Source organism: Sylvia atricapilla, chromosome 2 (assembly GCF_009819655.1).
Source record: "Sylvia atricapilla isolate bSylAtr1 chromosome 2, bSylAtr1.pri, whole genome shotgun sequence".
NCBI classification, from domain to species: domain Eukaryota; kingdom Metazoa; phylum Chordata; class Aves; order Passeriformes; family Sylviidae; genus Sylvia; species Sylvia atricapilla.
In genome coordinates, this window is record NC_089141.1 from 1,362,135 (window position 1) to 1,382,362 (window position 20,228).

Consider the following 20,228-nt stretch of genomic DNA (forward strand, 5'->3'; position numbering starts at 1 on the left):
AGAATGTACAACCAGAATGTACAAGTATGGATCTCCAGGGAGGAAGAAAAGGGACTGTCACTGCTAACAGCTGGCTTGTCAGCAAAGAGCTGCTGAGGGGGGATGAGAGCACATGGTCACCAGAAGGAAATACAGTCTCACAAAAGCACCCACTCTCAGTCCTGTGGGAGCCACATTACAGCTTCAACTGGATGCACTGCCTGTGCCAGCTGGAGCTGAAGCTGGAGCTGAAGCTGGAGTTGGCTGTTGCCTGTGAACCAGCTGCTCCACTGAGCCCCTGGAGCACTTCTGGGAGAAAATCACACCCTTCCTTGGAGTGTAATTAAAAAACCCCACCAAAACAAGAAATCCCAAGGACTGAGCCGACTGAGTCGGATGGGCACCCCACAGAAACACAGGCACATGGAGAGAGCTCTCCCTCCTGGATACACTGGATTGCAGAAGAGCATTCCATGTCAAACTGGTCCTGTTGAAGTGATGGGAAGTATACGGAAGAAAACTCAGTGATATCAGGAGACAGGGGTAATGGGCAATAGGCAGAGTGGCAAACAAGGTCTCAGGATTTGTCTCTGACTCTCAGTATCTCAGGAGCTGTCTTTAAGGCAGAGACACTGTAACTTACACTGGGGCACTCCATGACCCCCCAGCAGCTCCTAACCACAAGAGTTTATGAGAATGAACCTTCAGATTGGTCCCAAATCCCCCAAACTGCTGCTGAATCTGACCATCCCACCAATTATCATGCCTTAAAAAGCAGCCTGGTGGAGGAAGAGCCTATAACTGTGCTCAGCAGGTCCAAGATATCTTCTATCCCAATCCTTCCACTGCAATCCTGTGCAATGTCCTCCTGCCTGAGTGGGGGAGTTGGTCCAGACGACTTCACTGGTGTCCCTTCCAGCCTGAATCATTCTGTGATCCTGCTGGAAACATGGGAGTAAGACAAGTGCCTTGGCAGAGGCAGACCGAGCTGCTCCTGTGCCATGAGAGGGTGCAAAGCACCAGGAGTGCTCAGTAAGGGGCGAGCAGCAATCAGAATAGATAGATGAAGTCTGTGGGAGCACAGCTGCAGAGACTAGCCATTTCTAGGCATTGGCATCAGGGAACTGTATTTGCTTACAGAATGAAAAATGTGCTCCATAAACAGTCGACACAGACTAATTTCTGTGGCAAGCCTTGTCTTCACAAATAACGAATATGATCAAGACAGGTGAGATTACACACTGCTGGGGCTGGCTGCTCCATATATGTTAAAGAGACAGTGCTCCCATGCTCCCCCCTTGCCAAAACCCACCTGGGTCTGTGCAGTGAGCGGTGGGGCATGTTCCTGACTTCTCCAAATGATGACATCCTCGAGGCTAGGCCTGCTCTCATTTCTGATGGAGGGTTTGTTTGGCTTGGCCGTGGATCTATCAATAATGGCTCTCCAATATTGGCCTAATCCCCCTGTTAATGGCTTTGACGACTTGACTAATTGCTGCAATAATTGATAGAACCCGACTCCTGTAACTGGTCGATTCCAACCTCGAGTATCAGCAGCAATAAAATATTATGCTGCCATAAATAACGGTATCACTTGGCTTGCTAATAGAAGGTAAAAATGGCCACTGGTCTGTCAGTGCCCTGGCTGACCCCACTGCACATCCCCACCGCCTCTCCTGCCCTCTCCCACCCTGTGCCACAGGCTGCAGCAGTATCCAAGGGGACGTCAACCTTCCACGACTTAATAGAAGGCAATTTGTCACCTCCCACTCGCTGTCTGTAGCTGGAGATGGACACCTGGGCAGCACCTCAGGCTGTATGAGCCCGTTGCCTCCTCCCACTCTCCATGCTCATATTAGAAGGCCCTGGCTGATAATATTTGATAAATAGCGTGGGGGTTCTCTCCCTGCACCCGCCCAGCACCGTGGCGCTGCAGCAGCTGCAGAAGGTCACTCATTGGGGAAATATGTTTCTGTCAGTGGGATCGAAAAAAGTTTAGTGGAGTGACAGGCCTCAATTTTTCAAATTTTATTAACTCCATCCCCTTAACAATTTGTCTTGAATTCCTTCAAATTCTGGATAACTGTCAATAGACCTGGCGATGCAGTGGATACTGGTGCTTAGGTCCCCCAGAGCTGTCAGGATAGGGATAGGGATGGCAAGGGCAGGGAGAGATGGCAGGAGGAAAAGAGGAATGCCAAAGGGCACAGACAGAACCTGGAGGAATAACCCAGCAGTGCTCCCTGTGTCCTCGGCAGCCCCAAGATCCTGCTCTTGTCACTCCATACTGTCAGGGCAAAAGATCTGAGTCTGCTGCAGCCAGAACAAGGTTCACACTTCTAACAGACAGAACAGGGCACACGGTGGCATTGGAGCCTCATATGGACAGAGAATGACATTGCTCCCAAAAGTGGACAGATCACAGCTTGAGAAAGCCCTGTGTACTGGGGCAAGGAAAGGACTCCTGAGGACCTTGTTTCATAGCCCAGCCAGAAGGTCCTGTCACTTGTTGCCTGGGAGAACCTGGCTACAACCTCCTTTTGAGTAGTAGTAGAGTGACAAGATCCCCTCTAAACCTCCACTTCTCCCATGAGGGGCACAAAACTGACCCCAAGATTTGAGGTGAGACCTCGCCAGCCCCCGGTAGAGGGATCAGTCACTGTCCTGGTCCTGCTGGCCACACTGTTGGTGACACAAGCCAAAATCCCTTTGGTCTTACTGTCCACCTGGGCACACACATTGCACCTGCACCAGCTCCAATTTCACCACACACCACATCAAGTGCTGTTTAATGCACAGCCCTGGGCTGGCAGCAGCCCTCACAGAGCTCTAGGGACCAGGATCTGTGCTCCCTTGGTCCAGTGGCCTCACTCTCAAACCACAAGAAGCTTTTCCAACCTGAATTTGTCCAAGCAGGTTGGATGGGGCTTAGAGCAATCTGTTCCTACTGCAAGGTGCCCCTCTTCATGGCAGGAGATTGGAACTGGAGGAGCTTAAGGTCTCTTCCAATCCAAATCATTATGTTATCCTGTGAAGGAAGGATTTAGATTTAACTGAGAATTAGATGTCTCTGGAGTAGAGTTTACACGGAAAAGCAGACATCCAGAGCTCTGAGATGAAGGTCAGATGCTGACAAGGGCAGGTAACAACCAGCAAGAAGAGGTCTTCTTGGAGGTGCAGCTCAACCAGTGCTCCCAAACCCTGTGAACCAGACTGAACACAAATCTTAATGTACTTGGACAGACACAACAGTCATGTAATGTTCAGGACTGACACGTGTAAGCTGGAACAGAGGCAAAGGAGAAGACTATTTGGAGCAGCATGTAAACTGGGCTGCAGGTAAAGACTGAACTGCACTGGTGGAGTGGTGAGATCAGGTACTAAAGAGTGGAAACAAAAAGAAGGTAAAAAGGCCATTGTATGAGCCAGTGACACAGGATTTGTACAGAACGAAATACCCTGACCAAACAGGCGAAATACAGCATGAGGGCCATCCCTCTGAGAGACTGAAGAGCACTGGGACACACAGAAAACTAGCTCAGGGACTGCAAGGGTAAAGAGCACAACACCAATAAATTGTTAAATTGTTAAGCACCAAACCACAGTGTGACACATGTTCATGCCAGGCTCCTTCACCAGAGAATCCAGCAAAGAATCCATGGCCAAGGAGCTTTGTACCATAAGGAGAGAACATAGATCTTGCCAGAAACAAAGGAGCAGCCTACCAGCAGGTAACTGTCAGAAACATGGATGTAAAGACTGAAGAAACCCATGGTATTTATTAAGTCCTTATCATAAGAAGAGTTAGGATCTTAGGAACAAGCCCACACCTTCATCCTTCCAAACCCAGGGGAGATGAAGAAAACCAAATGAAGTGCTTGCTTTGGAAAATTAAATGTAAAAAACCTACAGGTAGAAAAGGATGTAAAAGAAGCCCCTTCTTTAGGAATGAAAGCTAGGACCTCTGAGCCGTATCAGAAGCTGGAAGTCAGCCTGAGAGGGTGAGTTTCCATAAGTGATAAAGATCAAGGCCAGGCTGGACAGGACTTGGAGCAACCTGATCCACTGAGAGGTGTCCCTTTCCATAGTGTGGGTTTGTAACAGGATGAGCCTGAAGGTCACTTCCAGCCCAAAAACTGTCCTCTGATTCTATGGCAAATGGGAAAGTTACAATAGAAGAAACAGGGAAAGAATGAATGGGTGTCTTAAACGTGTGCATCTTTCACTCTTGCTTTATTGGAACCTGAGTGTAAGTTGGTCTATGCCTACTTGACAACTGTGTGTGAAAACAATCCACCTGACTCCTGACTCTTGTCAGGAGTAAGGTAAGAGAGAGGAAATTACAGAATCATACTCTTCCCATATATCAATCACCCTTTCTCCATATACCCACGTGTGCAGAGCTCTTAAGACCATGCTGAACATGTCACTGTCAAGTTTGTCCCCAGAAAACACTTCAAGAGGGATCCATTCACTCCCCTGCCCTAAGGGAAAACTATTTCTAAGTGCTCCAACAGAGACAGAAATGTGCTGGCACTTCGGACTCTTATTGCTCTCCCCACAGTCGGATGCTGGATGCCTCGATACTGGGATATGATTGGTTTCTAAATCCCAGTTTCATAGGATTTTAATTACTGGTGTGGCATGGTGGGGAGTGGAACTGGCTGCGGTCAGACAAAGGATCGATACGCCGGCCCAGCACATATTGAGCCTCGGCACTCGCAGATGCTATTGCACTATTTAATCATCTTTTGCAAAATTTACAGTGCAACAGAAGGAATCAATACGGAATTTATCACATTCCCTTGTAAATATGAGCATGGAGAGGGAGAGACGATGTCAGGCACTCTGGCATGACAGCTGGCCTGGGCAGCAAACCTCCCCAACAGACCACCCAGCACAGCTACCATGCCTGTCACTTGCCCAAAAGGGCCCAGGCAGCCACTGGGACTTGCATTCCCAGGGTCAGCTGCATCCACAGTGGCTGCATTTGTATGCTCTGACCTGTTTGCAAGCTAAACCTTGCCCCAGCTACTCTAAAGGAAAAAGAGGAGGCAGTCACATAGGCTGTGCAGAGCCTTACTCTGCACAGTGTGGTTTACAGAGCTTGTCATAGACTCAGAGAATAGCTTCATGGAATTTTCTGGGTTGGAAAAGCCCCACCAGACCATCAAGTCCAACCACTTCCTCAGCACTAACCCATGTCCACAAGTGCTACACCCACAAGGCTTTTAAATCCCTCCATGGATGGGGACTCCAGCACTGCCCTGGGCAGCCTGTGCCAAGGCTGAACAACCCTTTTGGGGGAGAAATTTTCGCCATGTCCAACCTAAACCTCCCCTGGCACAACTTGAGGGAGTTTCCTCTCATCCTGTTGCTTGTTACCTGGGAGAGGAGCCCGACCCCCACCTGGCACCATCCTCTTTAAGTGAGCTGTAGAGAGGGAGGAGTTCTGCCCTGAGCTCTTGTTTACTGTGGTAACTGCTGACTGCAGCAAAACCTCAATGTTCCTCTCTCAGGATGTGTCAAAACCAAAGGTATCTCCTCTCTGGAACTGGCTGCTGGGGACCTGAGAGCCTACTCTCTAGGAATATCCTTTACTCTCCCTCAGGAAGAATGGACTCTTTTAATCTGGGATGCAACAGAAAACACTCCAAGATATATTACGCAGTAGTTAACAAGAAATTAATTGGGTTAGAAAAACCCAACTAATTAGAGCCTGATTTTTCCAGAGAATACCATAAGCACTTTTGCCTTCTGATGTCCAAAGCCCATCCCTTGCAATGCTGGCTCTGTAATCTGTTTACCCATCACTCACCCTGCTCACAAGATCTGCAATTATATTGGACCGAGGAGAGGAGTGCACAACATTAGGAACAAATGCACTGGGCTAAATTTACCAGCAAATCGAGTTCAGCAGACCAGGTTATTGCAGCTTCAGCTAAAATGTTTTCACAAATGTATGTTCATTTCTTCCTCTCTCTCTTTCACATCTAATTAGAGATGAGAGACTCCAAGATTGCTGAAGAGGACCTTTGGACAAGGGCAAGGAGTGACAGGACAAGGGGGAATGACTTCCTACTGACAGAGGGTAGGGTTAGATTGCGGATTAGGAAGAAATTCCTCCCTGTGAGGTTGGTGAGGCACAGGTTATCCAGAGAAACTGTGGCTGTCCCATCCCTGCAAATGTTCAAGGCCAGGTTGGATGGGGTTGGAGCAATCTGAATTAGTGGAAGGTGCTCCTGCCCATGACAGTGGGGTGGAATGAGAAGAGCTTTAAGGTCCGTTACAACCAAAACCATTTTGTGATCCTGTGATTCTGCTAAGGATGTACTGTAGGAGGCATTTCCAACGCAGTAACAGCCTGGTCAGCCTGTGTGCTGGCTCTAGGAGGAGCTGGGAGCAGAGGAGATGATTTCTGAAGATGAGAAATAGAAAGCAGGGCAGGCAGGGATGAGGAGAGCACTGGGTAGAATGGGACACATATGGAGCCTACTCAGGTTTGGCAGGAGGGCAAGCGTTGGCTTCTGCTGTGGGGACAGAGAGAGTGGAGGTCCCAGGAACTGGCACAGGTCAGTGTCTGAATGAAGGAACTGCTCTACTTTTAGGCAAGGATAGGAGATACAAGCCCCTATCCACCTACATGAAGCAGCAGAGAAGTGCACTGCCTCACAACTGTGTGAAAACAACACTTCCACACGTAAGCGGAGGACAGTTCAGACAATCCCCTGCTACGTGGACACACACACACCAAACACACCCTGGAAAAGCACTTGGAAGTGAATGTGGAGATCCTAGAAAAATGGCAGCCGAGCTGCTACACACCAGGGAAACTTGGCTTCTGTGCTTCTTCCTGTGCCTAGTTTCTCAGATGTATACATAAGCAAGTGCTCACAATATTCTGATTTTGCCTTTTGTAAGCTCCAACCTAAGACAGTTCCTGCAGCATCTTCTGTGCTCTGTCTAGTATAACTTTAATTTACTGAAAGGTTACCACAGTTATGACAACTCTTCCCAGCACAAGGCCGTGAAAGGGGAACAGTTTCTCATGCTGGGAGAAGGGTCATTTACCTGCAGGGCAAATCCCTGAGCAGCAGCAGTGCTCTCTCTAGCTCTGAATCACAGAATCACAAGATTGTTTGGGCTGAACAGACCCTAAAGCCCACCTGATTCCACTCCCCTGCCATGGGCACGGACACCTTCCACAAGACCTGTCCAACCTGGCCTGGAACACTTTCAGGGATGGGGCAGAGACAGCTCCTCTGGAAAACCTGTGCCAGGGCCTCACCACCCTCAGAGAGAAGAATTTCTTCCCAGTATCCCATCTAAGCCTGCCCCCTGGCAGTGGGGAGCCCTGACTTGTCCTGTGACTCCACATACTTATCCAGAGTCCCTCTCCAGCTCTATTGGAGCCCCTTTAGGCAGTGGAAGGTGCTCTAAGGTCTCCCTGGAGCCTTCCTTTCTCCAGGGTGAACACCCCCAGCTCTACCAACCTGTCTCCTGAGCAGAGGGATTCCAGCCCTCAAACTTGCTCTGGACACATGAATCAGTACCTGCCTGAGCTCCTCTGGCTCCCTGCATTTCAGGGTCAGGTTCTAGAGCAGAACCATTTGTAGAAGGGTCGTAGATGTTGGCTAGGTTACGCCATTGACAGAAAGATGCACCTTTTAATACTGGCTATTTCACTTAAATACTGACATAATAAAAGCTCCTTTTAAAACAAGGAGACTTCCGTCACCAGCGAGCTGGTGACCCTGCCTGCCTTCCTCTGAGCCAAACACAAAGTCCCTGGAATCAATTGTGCCTGCAGTAGCAACTGGTGCACTCTGTGGATGCGAGTGCTCACCCACCCCTTTCCCCAAACACCAATATTTACGGTGTTGCCTCAGGTCAGGGGACTGTGAAATGTCACCAACAACTGCCCGAAAGGACAACAGAGCCGCCACTTCGTCTCGCGGTCTGCTGGGCACACACATGCTGACCACAAGGCTATAAGGTCCTGGAGGGGTCAAGCGAGTCACTGAATGGGCCACAAAAGGCCAGGGATGTGGGGTGAGGGGCAAGTGCAGGGGGCTTCCCTGAAAAAACAACAGCGGGGTAGGGAAGTGGTCGGAGCAGAGAGGGGCTGGGCAGTTAACGGCTTTGGCCCGAGGGCAGGGCACCAGCAAGGGAAGTTAGAGGAAGAGTAAATGGAGAGTTAGTAAAAGGCAGGTGTAGGGAGAGATCAAGGGGAGCCTGTTCCATGTCAGAAGCCACCCTGTGTGCGATGTCAATGGCAGCACAGGGGCATTACCCTCACAAAGGGCTGAACGGGCTTCGATCTCGACACCAAAACCCTTGGCCATGTATTCATCCCAGATTACACTGACCAGGAGGCAGCGATCCCAGGCTTTGTTACTGCCCGGAACCGGGAGGAGGGGAACACCCCCAGTGAATGCCCTGAAATCCTCCTGTCGTGTGCCCATCAGGAAATCCAACTCCAGCACCCAAAACCTGCTGAAAGGGCAGGGAAGGGTTTCCTGTCACCTCAGCAGCTCAGTCCACCTGACAGAAAGGTGAAGCTTATTATATTTAGCAAATTATCCTCATAAATCTGCATCCTAACCATGACTGCAAAGGGTAAGTGGGTACTGTGGATAGTGAACAGGGATTAATATCTGGGGAACACTGTGAACTCAGCCCAGGGATTCTACCAGGGCTCCCTGGGATCTTTCACAGCATCACCAAATGAAGATGGTTGCTGTCTCCAGGATCTGAGCACTGGGATATGCTCTACAAGACAAGGATTTCCGCTTGAAAATGAACTCTTAGTGGAGGCTCTTGAACAGGATCCAGCAGTATTTCTGCAGGGCTGGACTAGGAATAGAACAGTGATGAGTGATCATCACATTTTCTGGCCAAGTTCTGAATTTTCACTTTGATTTCACACAATCCTTCCATTTGTACCCAAACAAATACAGTCCCACAGATTGTTAAATGCCTTTTTTTTTTTTTTTTTTTCTCGGAGATCCAAGTGAGTTCTTTCAAGCTGAGACACTTTGCTTCAAACAAAGAACTCTCTGTGGGCACCAGGCAGAGAAAGGGCCATCCACAGGGATGGCAGTGGCTCCCAGACAGACACAGAAACATTTCTGGAACAGTTGCCTCTGTGGAGTGAAGCCTGGATTGGAACAGTACTCAAAGACCTAAGCAGGGCACAGCTGGAGAAATAAGGTGGACTTACTCCTTACAATGATTTATTCAGGATGGAAAAATTCTTTAGTGCCAACTTCACTTATTTGCATCCATCTTTTACCTGTACTTAGGGTAACCAAGAAGCTGTCTTGGTACCTTCAATCAATTGATAATATGTGTCATGCAAGGAGGCTTTCCAAGGCAGAAATGAAAAGCAAGTATCTTTGTCAAAAATGCTATTCCAGGTGATTCTGCCCCTCTGCCCCACTCAGGTGAGACCCCACCAACAGAAGGACCTAGAACTGCTGGAGTGAGTCCAGAGGCCACAGAGGTGCTTTGAGGGCTGAAACCCCTCTGCTCTGGAGACAGGCTGGGAGTGCTCAGTCCAAACCATTCTGTGATTCTGTAATTCACACCATGCCGTATGTGAAACACTCTCCAGATCTCCAGCAGACTCCCTCTGCACAGATCTGCTCCCAATACTGCTGTGACAAGGACTTTTGCAGCACTTTAATGCCACTGCCACTCTCTGTAACACTCCAGAGCCCCATGCACTCTCCCACAAAGCCCTTCCAGGTCTGTGCATTCACAATCTGTTGCTCAAGCAGGTAAAGCCTGCTCTGCTCTGCTCCTCCTGTGGATATCCCTGCCCACAGCTGATCCCAGAGGTGTTGTTGGAGCAGTTCCTTCTGACCACCAGTGTCCATGGCCAAGTGACTGCTGAGCATGTGCTGTTGGCCCAGGCAACAGACAAGAATTGAGTCATGTGCTCTGGGACCATGCCAGATTCTGTGTCCACGCAATGCCCTACAGGTGCTGCCAACATGGAGGGGGGCTTCTATGTCAGAAAAATGCAATGGACCCCACCTGGGCCAGTATTTTTGTCTGAAGACTTCCCAGCCACCATGCCCACACAGTCCCACAGCTTCCTGAGCAGCTGCCAGCTTTTTCAGCTCTCTTCCCTGCAAGGAACCCTGCCTTTGCAATAGAATTTCTTTCATTGCTTCCTTTATTTTTGGGTTTATTTATGGCCAGGAACCAAGGTTCTGGTATCTGTAAGCCTCCCAGAGAAACCATGATGTGGAGTTCAGTGCTACAGAATCTCACCCTTTCACTCCTATATTTCTATTTGTGAAAGATAATAAGCACACAGTACAGATGAGTATCAAGGTTCAATGTTGCCACAATTAATTTTCCTCATCCCATCTGGGGATGTTCAGCCATTATAGATGCTACTTTCTAATATCTTTTTAACTGCTTTCTTAAGGAATGAGCCTTATGAGACCATGGCATACCATTACATACTTGTCTGCTTCCCTAGAATTAATTTCTGAGATGTCCACACCACGAAGACTTACAACATTCCTCAAACTTTTGCAAAAATCTGCATCTGGCCAGGGCCAGGCTGGGACAGGTGGCCACTTTTATGTTCCACCTGGCAGAGGCTGCTGGCAGCACACACCTGAGGCAGGCAAAGCCTTGCTGTGGCTGGCTCATCTCCAGGTGACCTTGGGAACATCGCAGGAGGAGAGCTTTTGAAATTTTGGGAGGAGAAGGAATGCTAGGGACAAAGGGCATCACATCTGGAGAAAAGCAGAACTATGGACCAGCTTGGTGGTCTGAGGAACAAGGTAAAAGCACTGGGCATGTGCACAGGTACACACTAAGCAAATGCCAGCTCTGGAGAACAGCACAAGAGTCACAAATATCATCCCAGAAGAAACAGCAGGAGGGTACATATAAAAACCGTTGCCATGGCAGCACATTCCCATTCTGTTGGCTAAATGCATCTTCTCATTCTACTCCATCAGTGCTGATAAGCTTTTTCCCCATGAAGACAGTTGAGCACTGAACACGTTGCCCACGTAAGTGTAAGAGATTACAGTGAAGCAGGCTCTGTGAGGAGAAGGACCCTGTGATTTAACCAGGAGGACCAGGAACTGCTAATTGCTAATTCCTACCAATTCCCACCAGAGCTGCATTGTCTCAGTGCCAACAGCACTTGAGAGTCCACCACTTCATCTGGGTACCAGCACCAATCCTGTGGCTTGTCTACAGAGCAGATCTGCTCCTGGCATAGCAGGGACACTTCCCTTCCACAAAGGGACACCAGGGATATGACAGATGGCCTGAGTAAATACTGCAGGAGGGAGACAAAAAAAATACTAAGCAGAGACCAGTGGGGGTATGAGGGGCACCCAGTCCAGCTATGAGGCTCCTGACATTAGAAGGGTGTGGAGCTGCTGGAGAGAGGACAGAGGAGGTCACAGAAGCTCTCCAAGGGCTGAAGTCCCTCTGCTTGGGAGACAAGCTGAGAGAGTGAGGGATGTTCAGCCTGGAGAAGGCGGCTCCAGGGAGACCTTAGAGCCCTGCCAGTGTCTAAAGAGGCTCCAAGAGACCTGGAGAGGGACTTTGGACAAGGGCCTGGAGTGACAGGACAAGGGGGAGTTCGCTTCCCATTGACAGAGGGCAGGCCTAGATGGGATATTGGGAAGAAATTCTTCCCTGTGAGGGTGGCAAGGTCCTGGTACAGGCTGCTCAGAGAAGCTGTGGCTGCCCCATCCCTGGAAGTGTTCAAGGCCAGGCTGGATGTGGCTTGGAGCAACCTGGTCTAGTGGAAGGTGTCTCTGCCCATGGCAGGGGGTTAGAAATGGCTGATCTCTGAGGTTCCTTCCAACCCAAAACATTCCAGGATTCTGTGATTCTCTGGCTGCTAAACTGCAGGAGGAAAGGGGAAACTCAATGACTAAGGTGAGAAGAGCCATCATGGGAAAAAAAACACTGGGAAATGAATGGGAACACAGAAACTAAAACGTAAAGAGATGAAAGCAAACAGCAAATCACACCAAATACAGTGACAGGGTGTGTCCTGTGTCTGAAGCTGACCGTTCTGTGGGATGGGCTGACTCAGAACTGCTCCTGGCCCACAAGCTGGGTGAAACTACAAAACTCACCTGCATCCAGCAGCAGTTTGACTGTCAGGTAGTCATCAGCCAGAACTGCATAGTGCAGAGCCGTGCAGCCCTTGAAGTTGGCTCGGATGTTAAGACGGTTGTTGAAGTCATCCTCCCGGGTGACAAGGACTGCAGAGGACAAAGAGTGAAAACTCAGCTCACTGAGATAATTACACAACTGCTCATCTGGATGTGCAGCAGCAGCATGGACCCACCACCCCTCACCAGACAGGAAGCTTCTTAAGGGCTTTGTGGCTTTTTCTGGGACCACCAGGAGCCCAGTGGGGATTTCTGGTGGCCACTGTCCCCACTCCACTGAGCAGCAGTAGAGATGAGGACACCATGGTTTCCATACATCCCAGTAACTGCCTACACAGCACCCAGGCAGGGAAGATGGGCAGAGAACACCTGAGCAAAGACCTCAGCCTTTTTTCAACCATTTTTTGTAGGGTAACAGGATGGCTTGACTTGGAAGAGACCTTAAAGCTCATCTGCCATGGGCAGGGATATGTTCCACGAGACCAGGCTGCTTCAAGCTCTGTCCTGGCCTTGAACACTTCCAGGCTTGGGGCAGCCACAGCTTCTCTGAGCAACCTTGGCACCCTCACAGGGCAGAATTTCTCCCCAGTATCTAATCTAAATAATGATTTTAACAAACAGAAGGGAAGCTGTGACAGGAAAGAATGCTGCCCCACTACTGGCTTGACCTTCAAGCAAATTCCTGATTTTGGGAGTCTCTAGCACCTAAGTCCATGTGCCTCAGCAGGGCATGGCTCTGCAGGAAGGGTCTGTAGCACCCCTGCTCTCCTGTAGCTGGTCTAAGGATCAGGCTTTAGAAAACCTGGATTTTAAACTCTTTGCTTTAGTCATCAGAAAAAAAAAAAAATAAGAAAGAGTGACTTTTTACAGGGGAAGATAGTGACAAGACAAGTAGGAATGTCTTCAAATTAATGGTGGGCAGGGTAAGATTGAATATTGGGAAAAAATTCTTCTATGTGAGGATAGTGAGGCAATGACACAGGTTGCCCAGAGGAAGCCCCATAAATATCCTGCCCCACCATGAAGCATGAGTGATGGTGGGTCTTGTGTGTGTTGTCTCTATTCAAATAAACACCACCCACCTGGTGGGCCAAATTCTGCTCCTGGAGGTGTGTCCAGCTCCTTGGTGAAAGGGTCTGTACCCAAAACTCAGCAGACCCAGATTCAGGGACAGAAAGAGCTTCCAAGTGCTCTGAGCATCCTATACTGTGCTATGGCAAAGCAAGCAGAGCTGGAAAAGTGGGTGAGCTGCAGGGACTTCTTCACAGACCTAAGAGCCTTCAAAAGATTTCCAGGAGATTTGAAAAGTTCAGAAGAGAGAAATACTGTGATGAATACCTGATGCTGTCTGAGTCCAACATCTCCACTAATGAACCACAGTCCCTCCAGGAAGATCAATTAATGCCCTGGCTCCTTTCCTTCCCTAGGTCCTTTCTCCAAGCACACAGGGTGAGTATGTATATTTATTTATTTGTCGTCATTTCCTACCCAGGGAGGAGCAGGATAATGAACTGCGTGCGTCAGGGAAGATGAATCTGAGATACTAGGGAGCAGCACAGTAAAGAGATTAAAGTGTTATTATTGTTGGGTTTTTTTCCCCCATGGTCCGTTGTGACAGCTCGGCCGTCATCTGTAAAAAATGTCTCTGAGAGAGATAATCATCGGAAACTCAATAAAGCGTCAGGGGAAGCCTCGTCCACCATCCATCACTGGGTGCCTGGAAATTTTCAGCCCTCTGTCTCCCTTCCTGCCATCCATATAAATGTCTGTAATATATTTTGTGCAGTGGTTGTGGAGCACACCCTCTCGATTTGGATGTTTTTATGAAAAAAATATTTATACACAAAATATGTAAATGTCTACCAACAAAAAAAAAAGGGGAAAAAACAAAGGCAGTTTCTCTCTTTTTAAAAACACAACTGAATTTATTCTTTTTAATAAAACATGTCAACCAAAGAATTAATGCAACTTCTCATGGAGTGGCCTTATCTTTTCTTCACCCCAAAATATATAACATTAGAGAGGGATGAATGCAGACAAAAACAATTAACTTTCTTGGTTGATATACTTTATCTTAAATAAAGCCTATGTACATGCATTATGTATTGGCATTCTATTCCTCATTTTTTAATGTAGTTTCATACATTTTACATTCCCTGCTATAGGGATGTGATCTATGTATGCTCTCTCTCCCATTAAAAAGTAGGTCTGCTGCACGGGTGGGTCACAGTGAGGGATGAGAGCAGGGAGCTTTTAAAAATACAGAATAACGCCCTGTCAAAGCTGTCGCCTCACTGCTCCATCTTCTTAACTCAACCTGTGCTTTATGAAAGGTTCAAATATTACACCTTCATTAGGCTTTCACACATCTTCTGCCTCTTAGCACTGAGTCAAAAGCACAGACAGGGCCGTGGGTAATGTCACCGTGCCTCAACAGCATCCGTGATGTGGCTGCAGGACAAGGGCAGTGACCCTGTGCTGGGCACTGCTGAGGCCACACCTGGGCTCAGTTCTGGCTCCCTCACTCCAAGGAGGACACAGAAACATGTCCAGAGAAGGGCAACAGAGCTGTGGAATGGTGTGGAGCACCAGGCTGGTGAGGAGTGACTGCAGGAGCTGAGGGGGCTCAGCCTGGAGAAAAGGAAGCCCAGGGGGGACCATCTCAATCCCTGCAACTCCCTGACTGGAGAGTTGAGCCAGGTGGAGGTCAGGATTTTCTCCCAAGGAACAAGACAACAGGAAATGTCCTCAAGCTGTGCTAGGGGAGGTTCAGGATAGACATTGGGAAAAATTTCTTCATGGAAGGGTTTGTTAAGCCCTGGCACAATCTGCCCATCCCTGGTGGGCTTTAAAAGTCATGTGGATGTGGCATTTGGAGACATGGTTTAGTGGTGGCCACAGCAGTGCTGGGAGAATGGTTGGACTCTATGGTCTGGAAGGGCTTTTCCAACCAAAATGATTCCATGATTCTGTTTTATGACTCTATGACTCAGGCCCTGGAAAACCATGCAGTGAAGACTGAAGCTCTGGACAAACTGTGTGGCTTCCTCTCATTTTGCACTCAGAGCAGCTGGGACAAGGTTTAACTTCTAAACAACTCAGAGCACACAAAAGCAGCCACTGTGGATGCAGCTGTACCTGGGAATCCAACTCCCAGCATCTGGCTGGGCTCTGGCAGGGCAAGGGGGATGTCTGGGAAACATCCTGTAGTGTGCTAACTCAGAGGTGAGGTTGGCTGGCCAGCACAGTGCTTGGATAGAGAAAAGGCTTCTGGAATGGGGAAGGAAAGACAGGGACATTTTAGGGGCATTGAGTCCTACTGCCATTCCTGCCAGCATGGAGAACAGAAGAATCTCTGAACATACAGCTGGCTGCTCCAAAGCACTAAGAATCCAGACATATCCTGATAATCACAAACCCAAGAAAATTTTACCCCCATTTATTGTCACAAAAAGTGGAAAGAGTCTGGGAAATTCAAATAGGTCTGAACAAACGAAGCAGGTGTCTGAGAAACCTGGCCTAGTGGAAGGTATCCATGCCATGGCACGGGGTTGGACTGGATGGGCTTTAAAGGTCCCTTCCCACCCAAACCATCCCACAATTCTATGGTTCTGAGTCTGCATCAACATCTCAGTGATGAGGATAATGAAGGGGTGAGAGTGGAAACTGAGATCTGCCAAGAATATCCATAATGAGATGACGTGACTGTGCAGAAAATGACCTTGTTTTCATGGAAAGCCATCCAGGACTGAGAGCTAGTACTGATGCCTGCCCAAACCCAACAGTAGTCACTGCAACCACTTACATCATTCAGCTTTATTTCAACTGGCCAAGTCTGCATGCATTTCAGAGCTCCTGGTAAGATCTGGATTAAGGCTCCTTGTGGAATACACTGCCATGAACCTTTTTCCTTCTCCAAGATGTAGCTGCATGTGAGTCAATAGAATGTTTCTATCTATGACTTTGTATTATGCTCTGGCTATATAAAACCAGTTTATCTATGGTAAATTGAAGGATTGCTTCTATATAATATCTGCATAAGGTTTCTTTCTTCTTCAGACATACATTCACCCAAGTACCATCAATTACTTTGCATTTAAATGGAAGAAGATGAAACAAATTCTAAAAAAACTCCATGAGGTCAGATCAAGAAACAAAATTTTGGGACCTGAAAAGCAAATGTCAGTAGCTATACACAAATCATCTTACCTTCCAAGGAATGGAGGCCTTTTTCTTTGGCAATCTCATACACACTGCTGAAATCATCCCCAAGGTTTGGATCTGCATTAGCTGTGAGCAGAGCCTTTACCACACTGTCACAAAACAGAATGAATGTAAGGCAGAAGCAGTAGATGAGGAATTTAGGCCCTTCAGAAACCAAGAAGTGTTCAGAAAGCCCTTTTCAAATACTCCTGGGAACGTTAACATTCCAGGGAAGTTAACCCACAACCACAACTGAACATTTCAACAAAAAGAGCTCCATCAGCATATGCTAAAATGAATGAGAGGGGGGAGGCACTGGAGGAAGGGGTGACACTATAGATATGCAATCCTTCTGAGCAGAACATGCTCCTAGCACAAGGCATATTCCTAGACACAGAGCTTGGCTCCAAGGTGAACCCTGCCCCTGCAAAAAGGAAGATTATTGTAACACTGCAGATTAAGGGAAGCAAAACTACATTGCTTTTGGGAGGCAATTGCACAGCACTTGCACCTCTGGTACTAAAGGTGCCATCCTACCACAAGAAGTGCCAACAACTTCCACAGCAAGCAGTTCAGAGGAGGCTCTGGAGATAATCAGAGGGCTGGAGCCCCTCTGCTCTGGGAGACAGGCTGGGAGAACTGAGGGTGTTCAGCCTGGAGAAGAGAAAGCTCCAGGGAGACCTTAGAACCCCTTAGGGCCTAAAGGGGCTCCAAAAGACCTGGAGAGGACTTCAGACAAGGGGTGACAGGACTGCCTGGAGTGACAGGACAATGTGAATGGCTTCCCATGGACAGAGGGCATGGTTAGATTGGATATGAGGAACAAATTCTTGAATGTGAGGGTGGTGAGGCCCCTGCACAAGTTGCCCAGAGAAGCTGTGGCTGCTTCATCCCTGGGAGTGTTCCAGGCCAGACTGAGGCTTGGAGCAAACTGATCCAGTGGCAGGTGTCTCTGCTGGTGGCAGGAGGTAAAGTGACATGGGCTTTAAGGGCCATTCAGCCCAAACAATCCTGTGATTCAGTGATTCTATGACTTGAACTTTACAGCCCTTTTAGTCACTGGAAAGGGCCCTAAGGTGTCCCTGAAGCCTTCCTTTCTCCAGGCTGAACAACCCCAGCCTGTCTCCAGAGCAGAGGGGGTCCAGACCTTGGAGCATCTCCTTGGCTTATGCTGAACTCACTCCAGAAGCTTCCCACACTTCTGATGTTGGACCCCAGAGCCAGATGCAGCTTTGCAGGTCTCACTGGAGTGGAGCAGAGGGCCAGAAGCTTCTCCCTTGCTCTGCTCCCCATGGAGCTGGAGATCAGTCCAGGACATGCTGGATTTTGGGCTGCCAGCAAATGTTGAACGTTACAAACCTGCTGCAGTAGGACAGAACACATGGGATGCACTGCCCAAACAGTTTTGGTGTGGGAGTCCTCACTCTCTGCTTCTGAATCCAAACAACCATCAGGCCAGAATTAGATTTCTCACTCCTTCTGAAAGCAGCTTGAAGCCAGTTAATTCTCAATTTTTTTTTCCAGCGTGCAGGCTTCCCATGACAACTAGACAGTAACTCATTTGTTAGCATTCATCACCAGTGACATGGCTCACAGGCTGACAGCGATGTGTGCTGCAGCCTGACATGTACCTGCAGGCTGTGGCTTGTCAAGTCACATCTGGAATTTAACTTAAGCTCCTCTTCCATTTTCCCTATAAACGCATTAGCAGAATCAAAGGTGGTTATTTTATTATTTGAGCACGGTATAACAGAGGCCAGTTCCTTACCAGCACTGGTGCACTCCTCACCATGCACAGAGTCACCTCCAGTAAGCACAGCACCAGCACTGGGGGCAGGAGATAGAATCATGGAATTGTTTAGGTTGGAAAAACCCTCTAAGACCATCAGGTCCAACTGTCCCCCCAGCACTGTCAAGCTTACTGATACCCAGAAAATAGAATAGATCTTTCCAACGATGTTAGAGTGAATAGAAAAGCAAATCTTTACTTGAAAGCTTTTAGGTACACAATGCGGCAAAAATTGTGGTATAGTAATTCTACGATTTTTTTAAGGTTAGTATCCTTATCAAATACTGTCCAATTAAAAGGTCAGTCTTAAATTAAGCCTTTGATGATCTTACTCCAGCAGCTGACTTACTGTGTTTCATGCAATCAGGGCTTCCAGCATCCCCACCAGGCAGCTGAGCCTCATGGATCACTCAAGTCTTTGGATGCACAGGTTCTGATGTGGCCAAACCACCCTTCTGGGACCCCTTTTTCATGGCTATCACCACCAAAGAAATCCCTCTACTTCAGCTTTAGCTCACAGGCTATGATACACCTTAAGGTCCCTGAATCTGCCTCACTTTAAGGGAAATGATCCCAAATGCCAGTGTAGGATTTAAATCCACAACACTGGGGCCCATGAACGAGCTAGAGGTACTGAGTGAGTTATATGGTAAAACAGGATTTGTCATTTTCCTGATAACTCCACCCATTTATGCCTTTCATGCCCTCAGTGACTACACTGAAATGACACTCCATCAGATACTACCTCCATGTGCTCTTGGATATTCAGGAAGCTCTCTTCTTTTCATCCATTGCCTACATGTTCAGCATTCTTCTCTGAGAAGCAACCTTCTGTGAGAAGTTGAGCAGAGGACCACAACTGCTAGATGCAAGGTGGTCTGAGAGTGATGGTGGCAGAAATGCTCTGCTCTCCCTCTGAATTACCCTCTGCATCATATTCCCTGTGGTAAGAAACGTTTCCATAGCTCTTATGATGGCTGGGAGGCTCGAGTTTAATAATAAGCATATTCATCACTTCCTGGCAAAATCTGCTGTTCCAAAATGCTGGCACTAGTCCAATAACAACACATCACATATTCAGCCTTCCTTCCAATCATCTTTCAATCTCATCTCCTGCTTTTGGGATGCACCAACCCCTCCAAGCACTTGTCCATCAGCTAGACTCCTGGAATAACAGCTATTGATTGTACCTATCCAATTTGCAAGTAATGGGACATTCAAGCAAATTACCCTGCAGGAAAGGTAACAGTGCTGTGAGAATGCAAAGGAACTGTACTCAGTGATGCAAAGCATGTGAATGTCCCTGGAAAAAAGGAACATGACATGCAAAAAAAAGACATGCAAAATCAGGTGATTAAAGCAGCTCCAAGGGAACTGGAGAGAGACTTTGGAGTGACAGGACAAGGGGGAGTGGCTTCCCATTGTAAGTGGGAAAGGTTAGATTGGATATTGGGAAGAAATTCTTTCTTGTGAGGGTGTGGAGGCCCTGGCACAGGTTGCCTACAGAAATAGTGACTGCCCTATCCCTGGAAGTGGTCAAGGCCTGGTTGGATGGATCTTGGAGCAACCAGGTCTAGGGAAGCATGTCCCTGCCCATGGCAGGGGGATTGGAATGAGATGAGCTTTAAGGCTCTGCCAAACCCAAACCATCCCACGATGAGTGAGTTTCAAATGAGGGATTCTCTGGCCCATACACTTTCTGACACTTGTGCTCCTCCTCTTGCTGGGGCAGAACAACACCCCACACCAGATCCCAGGAGTGGGATGCCACTGTCTAGCTGGGCTGTTCCAGCTTTCCTCCGTAACTCACCTGTGCTCAACAGCCTCAACAAGCTGAGTTTTAATTTGCTGATCAAGTTTTGATTGGATTAGAGGCAGAGCCTATTCATCAGCATGAATATAAATCTAAATTGACCCCGGTGATGATTCAGAGGGCAACGCTCAGCTAGAGTTGGCTGGGCAGTTCAATCGATTGGGGAAAGTGCTTTCTGCTTGTAATGGCTGGACTAACATATTGTTCAATAAATAAATACATATATACAATGCAGGGGGTGGGGAAATCAATGGTGAGATGGTGGGAGGGGACTGGG

General features: G+C 48.1%; 1 protein-coding gene across 1 annotated transcript in view; it reads right to left on the bottom strand.

Moving 5' to 3' along the window:
• CLPB (ClpB family mitochondrial disaggregase) overlaps window positions 1–20,228 on the bottom strand; it is a 62,813-nt gene that overhangs the window by 26,417 nt on the left and 16,168 nt on the right. The window contains exons 4-5 of the mRNA XM_066340625.1: window positions 16,356–16,459; window positions 12,108–12,236 (exon numbers count right to left, since the gene is read on the bottom strand). Of these exons, the coding sequence (XP_066196722.1) occupies window positions 12,108–12,236; window positions 16,356–16,459 (233 nt within the window). The remainder of the gene's footprint in view (window positions 1–12,107; window positions 12,237–16,355; window positions 16,460–20,228) is intronic.